At 36.5% G+C, this 16,542-nt stretch overlaps 1 protein-coding gene and 1 pseudogene across 1 annotated transcript; both read left to right on the top strand.

The window, feature by feature from the left end:
• Nucleotides 1-1,184: 1,184 nt before the first annotated feature.
• YIPF5 (Yip1 domain family member 5) lies at nt 1,185-15,260 on the top strand. The gene is made up of 6 exons (XM_007194167.2): nt 1,185-1,355; nt 1,876-1,995; nt 9,897-10,069; nt 10,920-11,065; nt 12,836-13,017; nt 14,282-15,260. The coding sequence occupies exons 2-6, from the start codon at nt 1,886-1,888 to the stop codon at nt 14,442-14,444; spliced, it is 774 nt and encodes a 257-aa protein (XP_007194229.1). The 5' UTR covers nt 1,185-1,355; nt 1,876-1,885; the 3' UTR covers nt 14,445-15,260.
• LOC130707343 (low molecular weight phosphotyrosine protein phosphatase-like) lies at nt 5,206-6,899 on the top strand (annotated as a pseudogene).
• Nucleotides 15,261-16,542: the final 1,282 nt, after the last annotated feature.

Raw genomic sequence — 16,542 nt, 5'->3', positions numbered from 1 at the left:
TGGTGGCGCCACGGGTATAACACCAAAAAAGAAAAGTTTCCCAAAAGAAAAGCCTACCTGACTAGCCATGAAATTGACTGATATTCTCAAAATCCCCAAGGGGCTTCTGCAGGATACCAAACAAACAATAAGGAAAATTTAATCATGTAACAATTTTCTTGCTTGGCTTCTCATTTGGGGCAGGGGTTGGAGAGGAAAGAAAATCCAGTAAACACAGTAATTGCTTTCACGGACAGAAGCAGAATTTTAGTAATATCTTTATCTAACAATTCATTCCTAAGCAAGTAATTTTTAATGCTCATATTCTTGTATTCTTTTCAAATTTGAGAGTAATATCTCTTTTGGACAGGAAAAAAGGGAAACATCAGAAGAAACAAGAGAAACTAGAATTTTTTTCAGTAAGATCACTAAGTAGATGAAGCGATAGGTTATTGCATATTGTTGGTAACTAGAAACTCCGCTTCCTAGATAATGAAGCTTAAAGAGAGTACAACCATATAATTTATCAGCCAAACTGGAATATTTTTGAAAATGAAAAGGGGACAAAATTAATAATTATGTTGGAAAAAAACAGGCATAACATAGGACAATGGGGCTGTCCCCAGCAAATCAGGATATAGTCATTCCACCTAGAATTCTGCAGATTGTACCTACATCAATAAATTCTAAAATTATTTGTAAAAGGTGGTAAGTTAGATAGTTGCATGAGCAATTTCAGAAATTCTTTGATGGAGAAGAAAACCTCAAAGGGTAGCTGCTTGTTCCTCTCTAGCATACACTCCTTGGTTTTTTGGTTTGTTATGTCCTTTTGCTACTGTTATTTTTGTTTGAAGGCAAGTGTGTTTCTTTTTATCTGTTTATTTTATTTTTACTTGTTTGTTTCATTGCGGGGGTGGGGGTGGTGTGTTTGTATGTGTGTGCTGAGAGCCTCTTGCACGCTTTCACCCAGGCACTCGGTCTACTGAGTAATTCTCGCTCTCAAACAGCAACTAACAATCGCTGCGCCGGCGCCTTTCTGCCTCCACCGCTAACTAAGCCGCCGGAAGCTTTTCCCTCTTCCCATTGGCCCGCTGCTGGACCAGTTGGTCGATACTGCGCATGCTCCGTATCGTACCCTCTTCCCCCGCCCCACAACTCTCTCCATTATCCGCCCCGGGCGGAAAGTCGCTAACACGCCTGCGCGAGCGGGCGTGCCCCGGAAGCAGTTCTTTAACCTGCTGACACGTAGCAACGGGGCCAGTACGGGGTCCTTAGTTGAGTTTGGGGGTTATTGGAGGCTGCTGGAGCTGTCGCCGCCACCGCCTCCGCCGCCGCCGCTGCCTCCGCCTCCGCCGCTGCCTCCGCCTCCGCGTTTGGTGAGTGCCCAGTTCCGTGGCGCACTGTTCGGTTTCTCCCCGCACCTGGGCAGCGCGGCTTGTTGCCGCCTCTCGGCACCGCGCCCCGGTCCTTTCGCCCAGACCCTCCCTCCCTTTCGGGCCTTGCTTTGACGAGGCCCCTGCAGGAGTCTGCGCTTTTCTGGCCGGCCCAGGCCTTATTTTGCAGGAGGCTGTCGTGTTGTCAGCTGTCCAGAGATGAGGAATCATCTTTGTTGTTGTTGATATTTTAAGACCCCACGGAACCCCTCCTCCCACGTCCCTGCCCCGAGCCCAAGGCATATCAGCTCCTTGAAGTGGAGGTGTCTTCCCGGGCCTCGACTTAGAGTCTAGACATTTCTTTAGCACACCCCACCCCGACCCATCTTCCAAATGCTGCCCCCCCAGAATTTTAGAAGAGTTACTTGCTGCCTTCTGAGGGTATTTGCTTAAGTAAAGTATCAGGACCGAATTCAGGAGGACCTTGGGCATAAGCAGTCTTTGCCGTTTCTTTTTATCGCAGATCATTTGCAATGTCAGGCTTTGACAACTTAAACACGGATTTCTACCAGACAAGTTACAGCATCGATGACCAATCACAGCAGTCCTATGATTATGGAGGAAGTGGAGGACCTTATAGCAAGTAACTTTTCAACTTTGCCCATTTATTTAGTCGAGATTGCCTTGAAAGCATGTACCCGGAATGTTTGGTTCTGCCTAAGAGTGAATGTGTGAACATGTTCCGTATCAGGAACGTGACTTTTCATAATCTTTCTACTTCCGGAGACATCTGTGACACTTGCTTGGGTTGGAAGGGATTGCCCTATATTTATTTAGGGTTTGGTATCTTATGCAAAATTTTCAGGTGTGCCATGAGTGGAAAAGTAGATTCTTGAAGAACCTTTTTCTAGTGACAGTATTTGTACATCATTTAAGATATGGATAGAAGTTTTAAGTATCTAGAAGATAGGCTGTTTAGTCCATAAGACGAGTTAAAAATGAAAATCTTTTGACAGCTTGTTTAGTAGCTAAATCAGTCCAACTTTCAGACTTTATCAACCATTAACTGAAAGCACTGAGTGACACTATTGAACAGTGTAAGCTGCATATACTATGAATCATCAGGTGGTTTTCATAAAGCAGCTGATAATCACTTTTATTACTCCACACACCAAAACTTTATGATCAGTCAGTACACACAAATTGCCAGTTACAGACTGAAGTGAGGGGGACTCAGAACCTTTCATCCATGAACTGTTGAAAACACAAAAACAAAAATCTGTTCTTTTTATAGTCCGTGGTGTTTGTGGCAAAAAACTTAAAGCTTTTTACCAATCTCCTCTAGGACATCATATTCTTAGTTTCTTAGGTCCTTAAAGTTAATCTTTTCAGCCTGCCATCCAGTGAAGGCGTTTCGTATATCAGGCCTACTTAACCTTTTTTACATGGTCCAGGACCACTTTGAGAATCTTAGGAAAACTGTGGGCCTATTTCTGAGAAATATATGCATGCAAACACCCACAGTAATGTGCATATAATGTCCAGGCAGTTCGTGTGTTAACGTGATGTGCATCTATGGACTCTGAATTAAAAACCTAATGAAGACTGTCCCAGGATGAGGGCATGGAAAGGGTGCCTATCCAGTCTGAAACATTAGTACTAGAATGTGTTTGAATTAATAAATCTGAATGAAAGTGCCCAAGAATTTAAAAAAGGAAAAATCAAATTCAGCCCCACAGTATCATTTGTCTTGTATAGGCTATACTTTTTACAAAACAAAACTCCTTGAATCTGCTTATTTTTTGATACATGCTAAAGCTCCCCCCCCCCCAAATTCAACACATTGGACAATGGGAGTGAGCATGTAAATAATGCTGTCTGTGAATCACTTTTTTTCTTTTAAATTCTCAGTTACATACCATTGAAGATTTATCTCTTTTATCAGTTAATCGGGCAGAATTGGAAAAGTCATTGAGAAATTTCCAATCATTTATTTACCTAAATATGTGTTTCTTGTGATTGTTCAGTGTATGACAGGGCAGATGAATATAAGATTGGTTAGGGTGCTGCAACAGGGGTTTGGAAAACCTGTCTCTGTATGTGGGCCTGTTTTTAACCAAATGATATTGATGTTTGGACTTGACAGAATTATTCCATTTAGATTGCAGCCTCCTAGCTTTATCTGTCTCTGCCTTTCTTTCCTATGTTTCTTTCTTTCTGTCCATGTTTGCATCTCTTAAAGGTGTGACTTATCTTTTCTTTACACTTAGCATCTCACGTCAGTTCTCCACAGAGCAGAATATCTAAAGATGTTCTCTTGCTAACTATTCTCACAATTTCATTCCAACCAAATTATGTACCAGTAAGCATTGCTTCTGTACTAGTGAAAAAGTTTCATTCCAGGTGCTTATTTAAACATTACTGCCAGTTAACGAATGTGAGTTTATAGATGATGCTTAGGAAAATAAGAAGCCTAATGTGTTAGCAGTAATGACTGGGTTTCTGAACTTTATTAAAAAAAAAAAAATTGAACTCCTCTATATGTACCTATATGTGTTGTTTCTGCAATCTAATGACATTTTTATGTCCATGTCAGTTTATCAAGTAACATTTTGTTTGTTATGCCAACTTGGTAACAAGGATCAGCTAACTTTTATCTCTGTATTGATGAAAATCTAGGTACAGATAGCATCTGACTTGGATTGTCTTCAAATTTGACTTGACTTATTATTAGTCCCTAGTTCTACATTTGCCCTATGAAGTCAGCTTTAACATTTTGCATAGTTTCCACTATGGGTACTGTACATTCATATATTCATGCAACAAAAAATAAACCCAAATAGTAAAAGGCCCTTTGATCTCAATCTGTCATATTGGGCAGGTTCCACATTGTATTCTAGATATGCCTATAAAATATTCAGTGATACCGATTACATATTTTTTAAAGTCTTGAAAGCTAGTATTTTTTCATCTTCCGAAATAGCTAATAACACCTTTATGGACTATGTAAGGATTTTGATGAACTTAAGTAGTCAACCCAGTATATTAAGACGCTTTTTGTCTTTGTTGTTGATACTGAGTGCTTCTGAGAGTATTGGTTTACATCTGCTGCTTTTCCTGCTGTAAAAGTATTGATTTAGACTATAAAGGTCATGTCTACCATGCAGTGTTTTAGTTTAAAACCAACAGGAGTGAGTCAGGAATTTTCTTGAGCAGATCCTGCCAGAAAAGAAAAATTGTAAAATTCCATGGTGTTGTCTTTGTCACCTTGTATCCTGAAGAAGGAATGATGGTGCCGCCTTTAAAGCTGTTATTTGTTTGCAGTGTTTCTTTTCCTTACATGAAATTTATGGGTGTGTATCAGTGTTTCTGAAGTGTGGCCTGCAGACCCAGAGGGTTCTTGAGACCTTCCAAGAAGACTTTAAGGTCAAAACTATTTTTGTAAAAATTCTAAGATGTTATATACCTTTTTAGGTGTGTTGAGATTTGCACTGATGTTGCAGAAGTAATGACTGGTAGAACTGCTGGTATCCAAATATGAGGCAAGACAATGGCATCAAATTGTTCTAGTAATCATTGTATTCTTCATCACACACTTGTTGGGGGGGTGAGGGGAACCATTTTCACTTAAGGGTGCCCTTGATGAAGCTGTAAGAATTATTGTTTTATTAAATGCTGATCTTGACAACACACATTTTTAGAGAAGTCTGTGTGACAAAATGGAAACAGTCCTAAAGCACTTCTGCTTCATACTGAAGTACAATGATTATCTCTAGGAAAAGCCCCTGTGCAGTTTGAGTCGCAAGTTGATTAGCCACTTTTTTGTGGAAACCATTTTTATTGGAAAGAACATCTGACAGACAAACTATAGTTATTCAGACTTGAATAATTTCTCAAAAATGAGTGAAGTGGAAAAAGAAAAAGAAAAGAAGAAGAAGAAGAAGAAAAAAAAAAAAAAGAAGAAAAAAAATGAGTGAAGTGATCTGTTACTTCAAGGAAAACAATAGACAGTATGTGTGGCCAATGATCAATTTCAAGTTTTCAGGCAAAAATGAGGATTTTGGAAAACTTGTATCCATCATTGTGAACTTGTCAGCTTCCCAATAATTAACCATTTTCTGATGAAATCAGTGGTGATATTAACGAATCTGATTTTTAAAAAATTTATATATATATTTTAAGTGTGTCAATATTTGGAAGAGCTGCATAATTCATACTGATATTTTCTAAATGGCCAATGCATGGTGTTACAAAATCATACATGAATAATAAAGGATCCAATTAAAGTATAAGACAGATCAGTTTATTCGAATACAACAGAGTTCATTAGCATTGTTTCTATTTCCATGTTGCAAGTTAAGTTTAAAAAACTACCACTTTGCTTTGCATTTTGATGTATCAAAAAGAATATTCGCTCTGTGCGCACGGGAAGATGAAGATGGCTGAACAGGTGACCAAGTCAGTGCTCTTCGTGTGTCTGGGTGACATCTGTCGATCACCCATCGCAGAAGCAGTTTTCAGGAAACTTGTAACAGATCAAAACATTTCAGATACTTGGGTCATTGACAGTGGTGCTGTTTCTGACTGGAATGTGGGCCGGTCACCAGATCCAAGAGCTGTGAGCTGCCTAAGAAATCATGGCATTAACACAGCCCATAAAGCAAGACAGGTTACCAAAGAAGACTTTGCAACTTTTGATTATATACTATGTATGGATGAAAACAACCTGAGAGATTTGAATAGGAAAAGTAATCAAGTTAAAAACTGCAGAGTGAAAATCCACAGAAACAACTCATGATTGAAGATCCTTATTATGGTAATGACGCTGACTTTGAGACTGTCTACCAGCAGTGTGTGCGGTGCCGCAGAGCCTTCCTGGAGAAGGTTCGCTGACCTGGGTCCAGTCCTGCTGTGGCCTAGGCTCGTCCCACAGGCCCGCATTCTCAGTCAGGTGTCACAGTGTCACCATTCCCTAGCCAAGGCTGCAGCCCTTTCTTCAGTTGACTCACTATTTCTTACCTTAAAAAATAATTGTAGATGGAAATCAGTTGTTGTCTTTGGCGGAAGAATAAATAAAAATTTTTGATTCAGACAGTTTATGGGGTAACTGTTCTTAGACTAGTTGAACCTCCCACTTTGCCCCAGTTACAGAAATAGTGGAACAAACAAAATAGTAGAGCAGCAAAATAGAACATAATGAAGTAAAACATCACTGTAAGGCCTGTCAGCATCTGAGTCCATTGGCACTTCCAAGAATCTGCACTACCTCTTCCCTCTGTGTGGATGGGGCCCCTGCCCTGCACTACCTCTTGATGTCAGGGCCTGGTGTCCAGTGATGTTGGCGAGAAGTGTTCATATATGCGCAGAGTGCACACTTGTGCATTTACAGGACAGGAAGGAAGAAGATTTGTGGGATTAATCTTCAGCACCTTCACTCCTTAGTTTGTGTCTGTCTAGTTGATTTCATAAGGAAGTCAGCTTAAGTGTTCCTGTTAGAACCACTTTGCCTCTGGAAATGTAATTATGTCTGAGGAGAAGGACACTTGTGTGCTGGTTTACCTTAGGGTCAGTTTGGGGACCGCGTCTGCTTTTACATCCATGTAATTAACCTGAATGTCAAATATAGATGAGCTTAGGTGGGAAAAAAATAATAAGTGGGAAAAAGTCCTTTTATGTTTGGAATGCTTAAATATAGGTACGTTAAGTATTCTTTTATCAGTGTTTAGTTTATAGGGAAATATAGGTAATTTTTGTGCACTTGGAGATACCTGATCTAAAATTCACATGAATATATGTCAGAAAAGATTGTTTTCAAATAAACTGAGGAAATTACGAAAATACAACTAAGGTTAAAAAAAAGAATATTCATGATAATCTGAAAAGGTTATTAAAATACTCTGTTTTCCAACTACAGGTCTGCAACACTAGATTTTTCTTCAAATACTTCAACTAAAACAGTATATCACAACAGAATGAGTGCAGAAGCAGATAAAAGAATTTGCAGCTGTCTTACATGAAGCCAGACATTAATGAGATTGTCAAAAATAGAATACAATGCCACTTTTCTCAGTAATTTTTTAAAATAATTTTTTCATAAAAATGTTTATGTTAACATGTAATGGATTTATTGTTACTTTAAATGAATTAATAAGTATTTAAACATTTCTGTTTTAATTTCTAAAATAATAAATATTGATAGATATAACCCACATAAAAATTTTTAGGAGTTCTCAATAATAAATTTTAAGAGTATAATGGGTTCTAAGATCAAAGACTTTGAGAACCACAGGTTTATGTCATTCTTCTTGTTTTTTCTATTGCATACACATTCATATTCTCTCTGGAGAGAGAGAGTATAAAATACAATTTGTTTATGCAGATTGTAGAAACCTCCATATGGAGCTTTTCTAGCTCTTTCGTAAACTCCAAGGTGGATTTATGATGCATCCTAACAGAGATCAACACAATAGCATATTTTACTAAATCAGAAAATGTGAGTTCTTGTCCTAATTCAACCAGCTAGCCCTGTGGAAACTCCGTGTGTGTGTGTGTGTGTGTGTGTGTGTGTGCGCGTGTTTGTGTGTGTGTGTGAGAGAGAAAATAGTAATCAAGATACTTGCATACCAGAACGACTGGGGAAATGCATGTATAGATAAAGATATTATGGCTGTCTCTGTCAGGTAGGATTAGAGGGTAATTTTTTACTACAGTTGTTATAAGAGCTGGCTATTGGAATTAAAAAGTCTAGTTTTGAATCCTGGCACCACCATGGACAAACCATTTTAACCCAAATATGTTTCCACATTTTTGTAATGGAGAGGATGATAAAATTGACCTAAAGAATTGTAGAGAGAATATTGTGAGATAATTCACATTAAACACTTAAAACAGTGCTTTACGCAGTAATATTCAAAAGGTTATTATTTATGTTTTTGGAAATTTTCGGTAGTTAATATATACCCATATATTACATATGACATTTTAGAATTAATGAATTCCAACAAATAATTAATATACAGGATTTTTAAAGGTGCAAAGGTACAAAAGTTTATAACCTGAAAATTAAGTCTTTTACTTCTCCTGTCTCCGGGTCCCTTTACCTATATAATTGTGTATATAATGTACGTGTATATATATACACACATGCATATAGATATGCATATATATTCTAAAAAGCATAGTCACAGTGGGTGTATATGGTATATACTATTCTGAATATTAGATTTTTTCTTCCCCACTGAATATTTCTTGATTATCATTTCTTACAAGTACAGACAAAACTGCCTCACACCTTTAAAAAGGTGCAGAGTAGTCTGTGCCTATATCACAGTGTAGTTACTGATAGCTATTTTGTTTTGGTTTCTACTTTTTGCTATTAAAATAATGCTATAGTGAATTCTATATTTTATAGCTAGAAAAATAAATAGTATTTTTTAAGCATGTATTGGACTAACGTGGTAAGTCATGAGAACGAGAGCTATGTGTAGTTGAAACTTCACCTTTGATTTGCTTTTAATCAAGATGTTCAGTTAATTTAAATTAGATTTAATTTTAAAATCTCAAATAACAATGAGGTCATTAGATTTGTTATATTTTTCAAAAGGGAATTAATAAATTTTTAAAGATAATTAGACAAAAGATCTCTAAGGCTTCTCAGCTCTCATTTTTAAAGTATCTTACTTTTACAATAATTACTTTACTTCCTTATTTCTTACCATATAATTAGATTAGTCCCATTGATAGATAAGTCATATTTTTCTGCAACATGGTAAAACAGGTCTCTAAAAGATATTGCTTCAATATCCTTCTGTCCCTGTTGTTTTTATCACTAAAAAAGCCATGGTAAGGTTTCCTTCTAAAATGCAAGATTTGTTATAGTACATAGCAAAGGAGACAATAGGTATACAATTACTTTGAAAAATTAAAAGCACTATTTAGATGCAAGGTGTGCTAATAATGTTTGTTACATTCAGAAAGCTTTCACAAAAAAACTTGATTTTTTCCACTTTTTGAAATTGATGGTTGTTCTTGAAGAGATTTACCCACTTGCAAAAAATAACATACTACACAGAATAAAGAAGAATGATTTTATACTCATTCATTCTCATGGAGAGATCTGAGTTACAGTGAAAAATTAACGTAACATGCAGTACAAAGTCTGTCATCCTGAGTTTTTATTCATAGTCTTGGGCATAAATTTTATTTCACAGCTATCTTTATGTATGCTCACTAAAGGGGAAAATACAAGAAAACGTTTACGTTTTCATTTGTTGACCTCCTGATGTTTAAAAGCTTAATAGTTTGTGAAATTATGCTTAAACACTGCATAAGTGAGTTTTAGCATCATCAGGAAAATTCTCTATAAAATAGAGACAACCTATTGTAGATAATCAGCTTGATCTTAATAATTAATTTCAACCACCGTTTATAAAAACTGGCGAAGAGATATCCTGGGAATTGCATGACTAAGATTTTCTTCCCGTCAGGAATATCAGTTTGGGGCGCTGACATAATTCTGAGAAATGTAATTTACTTTAATTGTAGACAGTGCGCTGGCTATGACTACTCGCACCAAGGCCGGTTTGTCCCTGCAGACATGATGCAGCCGCAACAGCCGTACACCGGGCAGATTTTCCAGCCAGCCCAGGCGTACACTCCAACTGCGCCTCAGCCATTCTATGGGAACAACTTTGAGGATGAGCCACCTTTATTAGAAGGTACGATTGGTTGCGACACTTGATAGTACTCTATAATACCGAGCTGGTCAGTGAAAACATATCTTAGTTTGGAGAAGTTACCCTTTTCTTTAAAAGAATAATATTGTAGAAAACAGTTTTCTACTAAAGTGACTCATTTTGAACAGAGTATATATGAAACCACACTGAGCCAGGAGGACCAGATTTTTAATAGATCTTTATAAAGTGATAATAAAGTATGTCAGTATATGAGCAGAGTAACTTTTACTTCAGATTGTTGATGAAATTCTATCAGTGGAAGAAATGAGAGGAAATAGCGTGGTATTGATTATTCTGCATGGAAATAAGCTGACAGAACTAGTAACATCACTCAGAAGTATGGTGTTTTTCAAATTGTATCCCGAAACACAAAAAGCAGTAGTTCTAAAGTGTTCTTTTTTTTGATCAGATAACGCTTTGAAAGCCTAGTGAAAGCTATGCATACTCCTCAGAAAAATGCACGCATATGCAGAGAGACGTAGTTTTGTATACATTTTCACAGGGCCTCCAGTGTTCCTGAAGCCTCAGGTACAGAGTCCCTTACTGTTAACACTGTCCATACATTCTTTGCTATGCAGACATAGCAGAGTGTCTGTTTCATCATGTCCATACCCGTTTCTAACATCAGACCAGAAATTGGATATTTGTGGAATAAACACCATAATCAGTAAAGACTGGTATTGAGGACTCACCAAAATAATATCATCTGATATTGCTAGATAACTCTTTTGATATTGGTGGTTTCATTTTTTCTCCTGTTACAACATAGATTCTGGTAAATTAAAAGTATATCACAAATCCTGATTGACTTCCTTATTTTCTTTTTCTTTAGAATTAGGTATCAATTTTGATCACATCTGGCAAAAAACACTCACAGTGTTACACCCATTAAAAGTAGCAGATGGCAGCATCATGAATGAGACTGATTTGGCAGGACCAATGGTTTTTTGCCTTGCTTTTGGAGCCACCTTGTTACTGGTAAGATGTTAGTTGCAACTCTGTGAGATTAAATGTTCCGCCAAGAGCCTTTATTGAGACAGTCAAGTCTTTGATGTGTCTTAAATAGTATTGAGTTGTTTGAATTTATACCTATTCATTACTTCTCCATTGATAATAGATATAGTATATTTAGAAATCATTTCTTGTTCCACTAAGTGGTTCAGTTATTAGGGAAAAAATATTAATAAATATCGTATGGCTTTAGTCTCTCATCAAAATTCCTTCTCTTCAAAAACTGACAAAATTTTTAGCTTATTGCTATTTTTTTAAATTTCATCATTGGGTGGTGGTTTGTTGTAGCAGTGCTGGTCTTCTGTATATTATTTTAACATTTAATGAATTGAAACATTAAAAGGCAACAGGTTTTAGTCCCTATCTCCCATCTCCCTAAGAATGTTAAAGCATATTGAAAATGAAAAGTTGTAAAGATAATTATTACTGTTTGTTTTATTTTGTGTCGTTTCTGAATTAGAAGAGGTAAATGATATAATGGATCGAAGATGGGCTTTTTAGTCAGAAAAACTGGGCATGAACTCAGTGCTCCTACTCTGCCCTTGAGCAAAGTCATTTCATCCTTCACCTCCCTCTCATAGATAATCCTGTGCTTCCCACCTAACAAGATTGTTTTGGAGATTAAGCAAGACAGGTTATGTGAGAACACTTTGGAAAGTTTAAAGCACTGTACAAGTGTAAGGTTTTATTATTACTATATGAGTGCATTAGTGAACTCTGCTGAGCCCTTTTAAACTTCTACACTCTTACTCAAGTATTTACAAACAAATATTGATTCTAACAAAAATCCCAAGGATTTTGCTATTTAATGTAATCTGTAGAGACATTCTCCCAGTTGAGTTTTATATGTCAAACATCTGACAAACCAGGAACTTTTTAAAGGCTTCTCTGTGGACTGATTTTAGTGATAGCATAACCTGAATACAATGTTTGTTCACATAGCTGGACTAAGAATACTAACTACGATTAAGCTAACGTTTACTGCCCTAAGACTGTTCAGTGGTGTCTTTTATAAGAGCAGAATTTTTAAGGTTTGTGTTTGTTTGTTTGTTTGTTTGTTTGTCAGAGAGCTGTATAAAGCAACCAACGATTTGGAAAAACAATGGAAGAAGAAAATATATTCCATTATATTCCTCTTGCCCAGTTATTAACCACTTTTCTCTTCTCCTCCCCTCCTCACAGAACCCTGGCTTCCTGCTTCTCCTGGCTTCCTTTCTCCTAATTCCTCTAACACCCATGTAAAGTGAATAATGAGATTATTTCTGCTGTTAAAAAGATTTTAGCTACATCTGCCAATGAGAATAAAGTGCTTCAGGGCAATTTTGGTGGAATTTGGGTACTTTCAAGTGATATTAGCTACTATCCAAACATCTGAATGGCTTTCCATCTTGTCTCTGTAGCTTATTTGCTTAAAATCAGCCAGATTTCTTTTTAGAAATCTACTACTTTAGGTGATCATACCATGATTTTATATCTTTGTTGAATTCTATGCCAAGCTCAAATGGTAACTAGAAAATGAAAAACAGTATCTGTGTGTTGGGAGGTGGATATTTTAAACTTCTTAAGAAGGATATAAAAGCCAGTCTGCTCACTGTTTTACTTCTCTGTATAAAGGATAGGTACCTTTGTGGATTTTAATGCTCACAAATTGAATATCTTCTGTGAGTGCCATTTCAGGTGAAAGAAGCCGAAAATAACTATCTTGCCCTTAACCTGTAATCTCTTCTTTACCCATAGGCTGGCAAAATCCAGTTTGGCTATGTATATGGGATCAGTGCAATTGGATGCCTAGGAATGTTTTGTTTATTAAACTTAATGAGTATGACTGGTGTTTCCTTCGGCTGTGTGGCAAGTGTCCTTGGATATTGTCTTCTTCCCATGATCCTGCTTTCCAGCTTTGCAGTGATATTTTCTTTGCAGTAAGTGCTGGTCTTTATTTTGGGGGTTGATTGACCAATTCTGTGTAATAGGCTTTACCTCACCATCAGTTTGAGATAAATCACTGGTTCAACAACATCTTAGATAGTGCCTATTATACGTGAGGGCTGTGTTGTATATTTCTCCGTGATGAATAATGGAAGTGAGAATAAATTTAAAAGTCTTTTATACCATCTCTGCTTTTACCTATGCTAAAGAATTTAGTTTTTTGCGTACTTAGCAGTGCCCATAAACAAATTGAACAGTGTTGATTGTTAACTTAAATACTGCATGGAAAAGGTCAAGTTGTTTAGAATTATACTTCCTCTCTCTTTGATATTTTTTATACCGTATCTGACTTCTTAAAGATATCGGGCATATGCTAAGTGGATGAATAATAAACACATATTCTCTCTTTAGCAGCTTTTTAACTAAAAATGGAGCGTTCTTTTTATGGAAGAGGCTGTTACTAGCCTACCGTGTTCTCAGATGTACACAGCTTTAAATATGTGTTATTTTAAAATAATATTTTAGGTAAGGTTAAAAATAGAGGTGTAAATACAGCTAGTAAAATTGCTTCTCATGGCCAGTGCACAGAGGCTCTCTCAACAGTTCAAGCTCCTCCTTGTGGCTAGTGCTGGACGACCAAAGATTGAACTTTGTTACACTTAAAGAATGAAAATCAAGGTTTAGGAGAAGAGTATATATCACCTATTTGGTAGTAGAGATTTGGCAGGATGATGGCCTCACAGTGTCCCTGCCTCACTCCTCTCATTTGTTAAGATTGATATATTTACATTCAAATTTTACACACAGTATTTTCTACTGAAACAGCATTTTCTAACCGGAGTTAGTTTTGCTACCGGGGGACACTTGGCAATGTCTGGAGACAACTTCAGTTGTGAAAAACTGTGGGAGGCGTGGGTGCTACTGGTACTTTATGGCTAGAGGCCAGGATGCTGCGTAACTTCCTAACGATGGACAGAAACACCCCCACAGCAAAAGCGCGTCCACCCCAAATGTCAGTGCTGCCAAGGCTGAGAAATTGTGCTAGATTAAGGAGCAAGATGTGTTATAAACGAGCTTTTTATCACATGAAATAATTGAATTCACTGTGAGGTACATTTCAGCATTTGAAAAACATTTGATTATTTCTGCGGATATCTACATGTGGATTTTTAAGTGCTTTTTTAAAACTTATTCTTATGTAACTAATCTCATCTACTGTCTCTCTCCCCTCCCCCTGTTTTTCCTTGTTGGCTACAGAGGAATGGTAGGAATCATTCTCACTGCTGGAATTATTGGATGGTGTAGTTTTTCTGCTTCCAAAATTTTTATTTCTGCATTAGCCATGGAAGGACAGCAACTTCTAGTAGCATATCCTTGTGCTTTGCTATACGGAGTCTTTGCCCTAATTTCTGTTTTTTGAACTGAATTTATCTGGGATGTGGACATCATTGGGCCAAATAGCAAAAAGGACTTCGAACTCTTAAATCGGACCAGCAAACTGCTACAGTACAGCTCTCGTGCAGATCTGATGTTTGACTCTTGGAGCAATGGAAGTAAATATGTATCTTTTGTTCATTTTTATAGAACTTTTGAATACTATATTGGGTTTACCTGCAGTATGACTAGGTTTAAATGTTTGTGCTAATACAAATAAGAAGTGCTATTTCTTTTATGTTCCTGCAGCCTTAGAAAAACAGCTCTTCTCCTTGCTGATTATATATTATGATGTTTTTGATGGATTTTTATCAACTGTGGGAAACTAACCACAGAGATAATAATCTTTCTTAAAAACAACCCATAATAAAGAAGACATAAGACTTATTGGAGAAGTATTTTTCCAAGGAGTTAGGAAATAAAAATAACCTGTATTCTCAAGTCAGGTGCAGTTGAAGCAAAAAAGAGATCGCAATGTAAAGTTTTATGAGTTTGCACTTCAAAAGTTTGACAGTCCTCTAAATTATCTCATGGAATTTTAGCTAAATTCAGCAATACAAGTAGTTCACAGTCTACCTTATTGTAGACGTGAAATGTGAACATCTCTTCAGATACTAGCATTAACTAAACCATAGTGACCTAGACTTCACATTAATGCTCATAATTGGATCTCCATGTTTCCCAGGAAAAAGAAAATCACTAACCTTTTTTGCAAAGAATATTTAAAATGTCACAGTTTCAGTATTGCAGTTATCAATGTAAAGTACATTTGATGCTTATTAATTAAAATTTTCCCAGTTAATTTAAAGCGTGTTGTTTGCTTTTGCTAACCCACGGTTCTCGGTGTTCCATTTTCTTTAACTAGGGTCTGGTTTTGACTTGTATTCCCAATTTATTTTAAGCTTTAGGAATAGTGGTCATCTAGTATAGAATCAAAAAGTGAGATTAAACGAAAAGCAGTTTGCTTTGAGTTACAACATTATTTCCTTGTATTGAATTTATTTGGTTAATACTGTCATGTTCTCTTGTCAGAAAATCTGTAAGAAAACACCATGTCTTGTATATTGATGATTGGCTTTTTCTGGAGCCAGATTCTGATTCTGGACAAAGAGCTCAGTTAAGTTACGGGAAAGGTGCCATACTGGGAGGGAGAGTGCTGCTTTTTTTTTTTTTTTTTCAGACTAAATAAAAAGAAATGCCATGCTGACATATTCATGGTTCTTTTTTAGAGCTAGTGTTCAACCATAAAAGGTTAAAGTAATAAAACATACTTCTTACAAGAAGATCATGATTTCTAGTCTCTGGGATTACATAAATTTGTTTTTCTTCATTAATATTTAATCTTCTGGAGGAATGCACTCACTAGTAATTAGCTATTGGCTGGGTTTTTAAACTTACCAAATTGTTGTAGAATATTTTTTATTATAATCCTTGGATAGTATCTTTTTTGCCTTTTTCAATTCATAAGTGTAAACAGTTCTTCCTGAGGTAAATGTAATGGGTGCCTTCTGTTAATATCCAGTTCTTCCTAATGAAAAGGGTGGATGATGCTTTGGGAATTAAAATCTCCCTCTGTTGGTTAGACTTAATACCATTGATCTTCAGCTAAATTCCCCTAATGGATCAAATTGTTTTCTTACTTTTTTGCCTCCACCCCCAACAAGATAATTTTTAGTTTAAATCAATAATGTAGAGATTTTTGTTGTTGTCTTTTATTTAACCCCAAAATGATTAGTTGCAAAACTGTTTTATATTTATTCTGTCAAAACAGGTATACAGTGGAGTTGCCTTTGATATAAGAGTTGAGTTCTCAAGTTTGCTTGTTTACATGAAGAGTCATGCGTGACCAAAATTTCCCTTTTATAAAACTCTCATCAAAAATACAGTATATTTAGCCATATTTGTGCATACTTTAAAAACGGACATAACTGTGTCTCAGGAATATGATGTGGTAATGTTTTTCTCTAGCATCGGAATAGATTTCTGCTTCTTCAGCTAAGTACCAGGAAGAGCATATGGTTTGCTTTTAGGTCCATTTTATACCGAAACCATGCATGTACCTTTAAGTACTGGAGATACTCTCA

This window comes from Balaenoptera acutorostrata, chromosome 2 (assembly GCF_949987535.1).
Source record: "Balaenoptera acutorostrata chromosome 2, mBalAcu1.1, whole genome shotgun sequence".
NCBI classification, from domain to species: Eukaryota; Metazoa; Chordata; class Mammalia; order Artiodactyla; family Balaenopteridae; genus Balaenoptera; species Balaenoptera acutorostrata.
Note: the sequence above shows the minus strand (reverse complement) of the source record. Positions and strands in the feature narration are given on the sequence as shown.

Excerpts from the sequence above, each read along its gene's own strand:
- YIPF5 (XM_007194167.2), top strand. The coding sequence starts at position 1,886 with ATGTCAGGCTTTGACAACTTAAACACGGATTTCTACCAGACAAGTTAC. Across the intron at positions 1,996-9,896 it reads AGTGGAGGACCTTATAGCAA|ACAGTGCGCTGGCTATGACT; the intron begins GTAACTTTTCAA and ends CTTTAATTGTAG. Across the intron at positions 10,070-10,919 it reads TGAGCCACCTTTATTAGAAG|AATTAGGTATCAATTTTGAT; the intron begins GTACGATTGGTT and ends CTTTTTCTTTAG.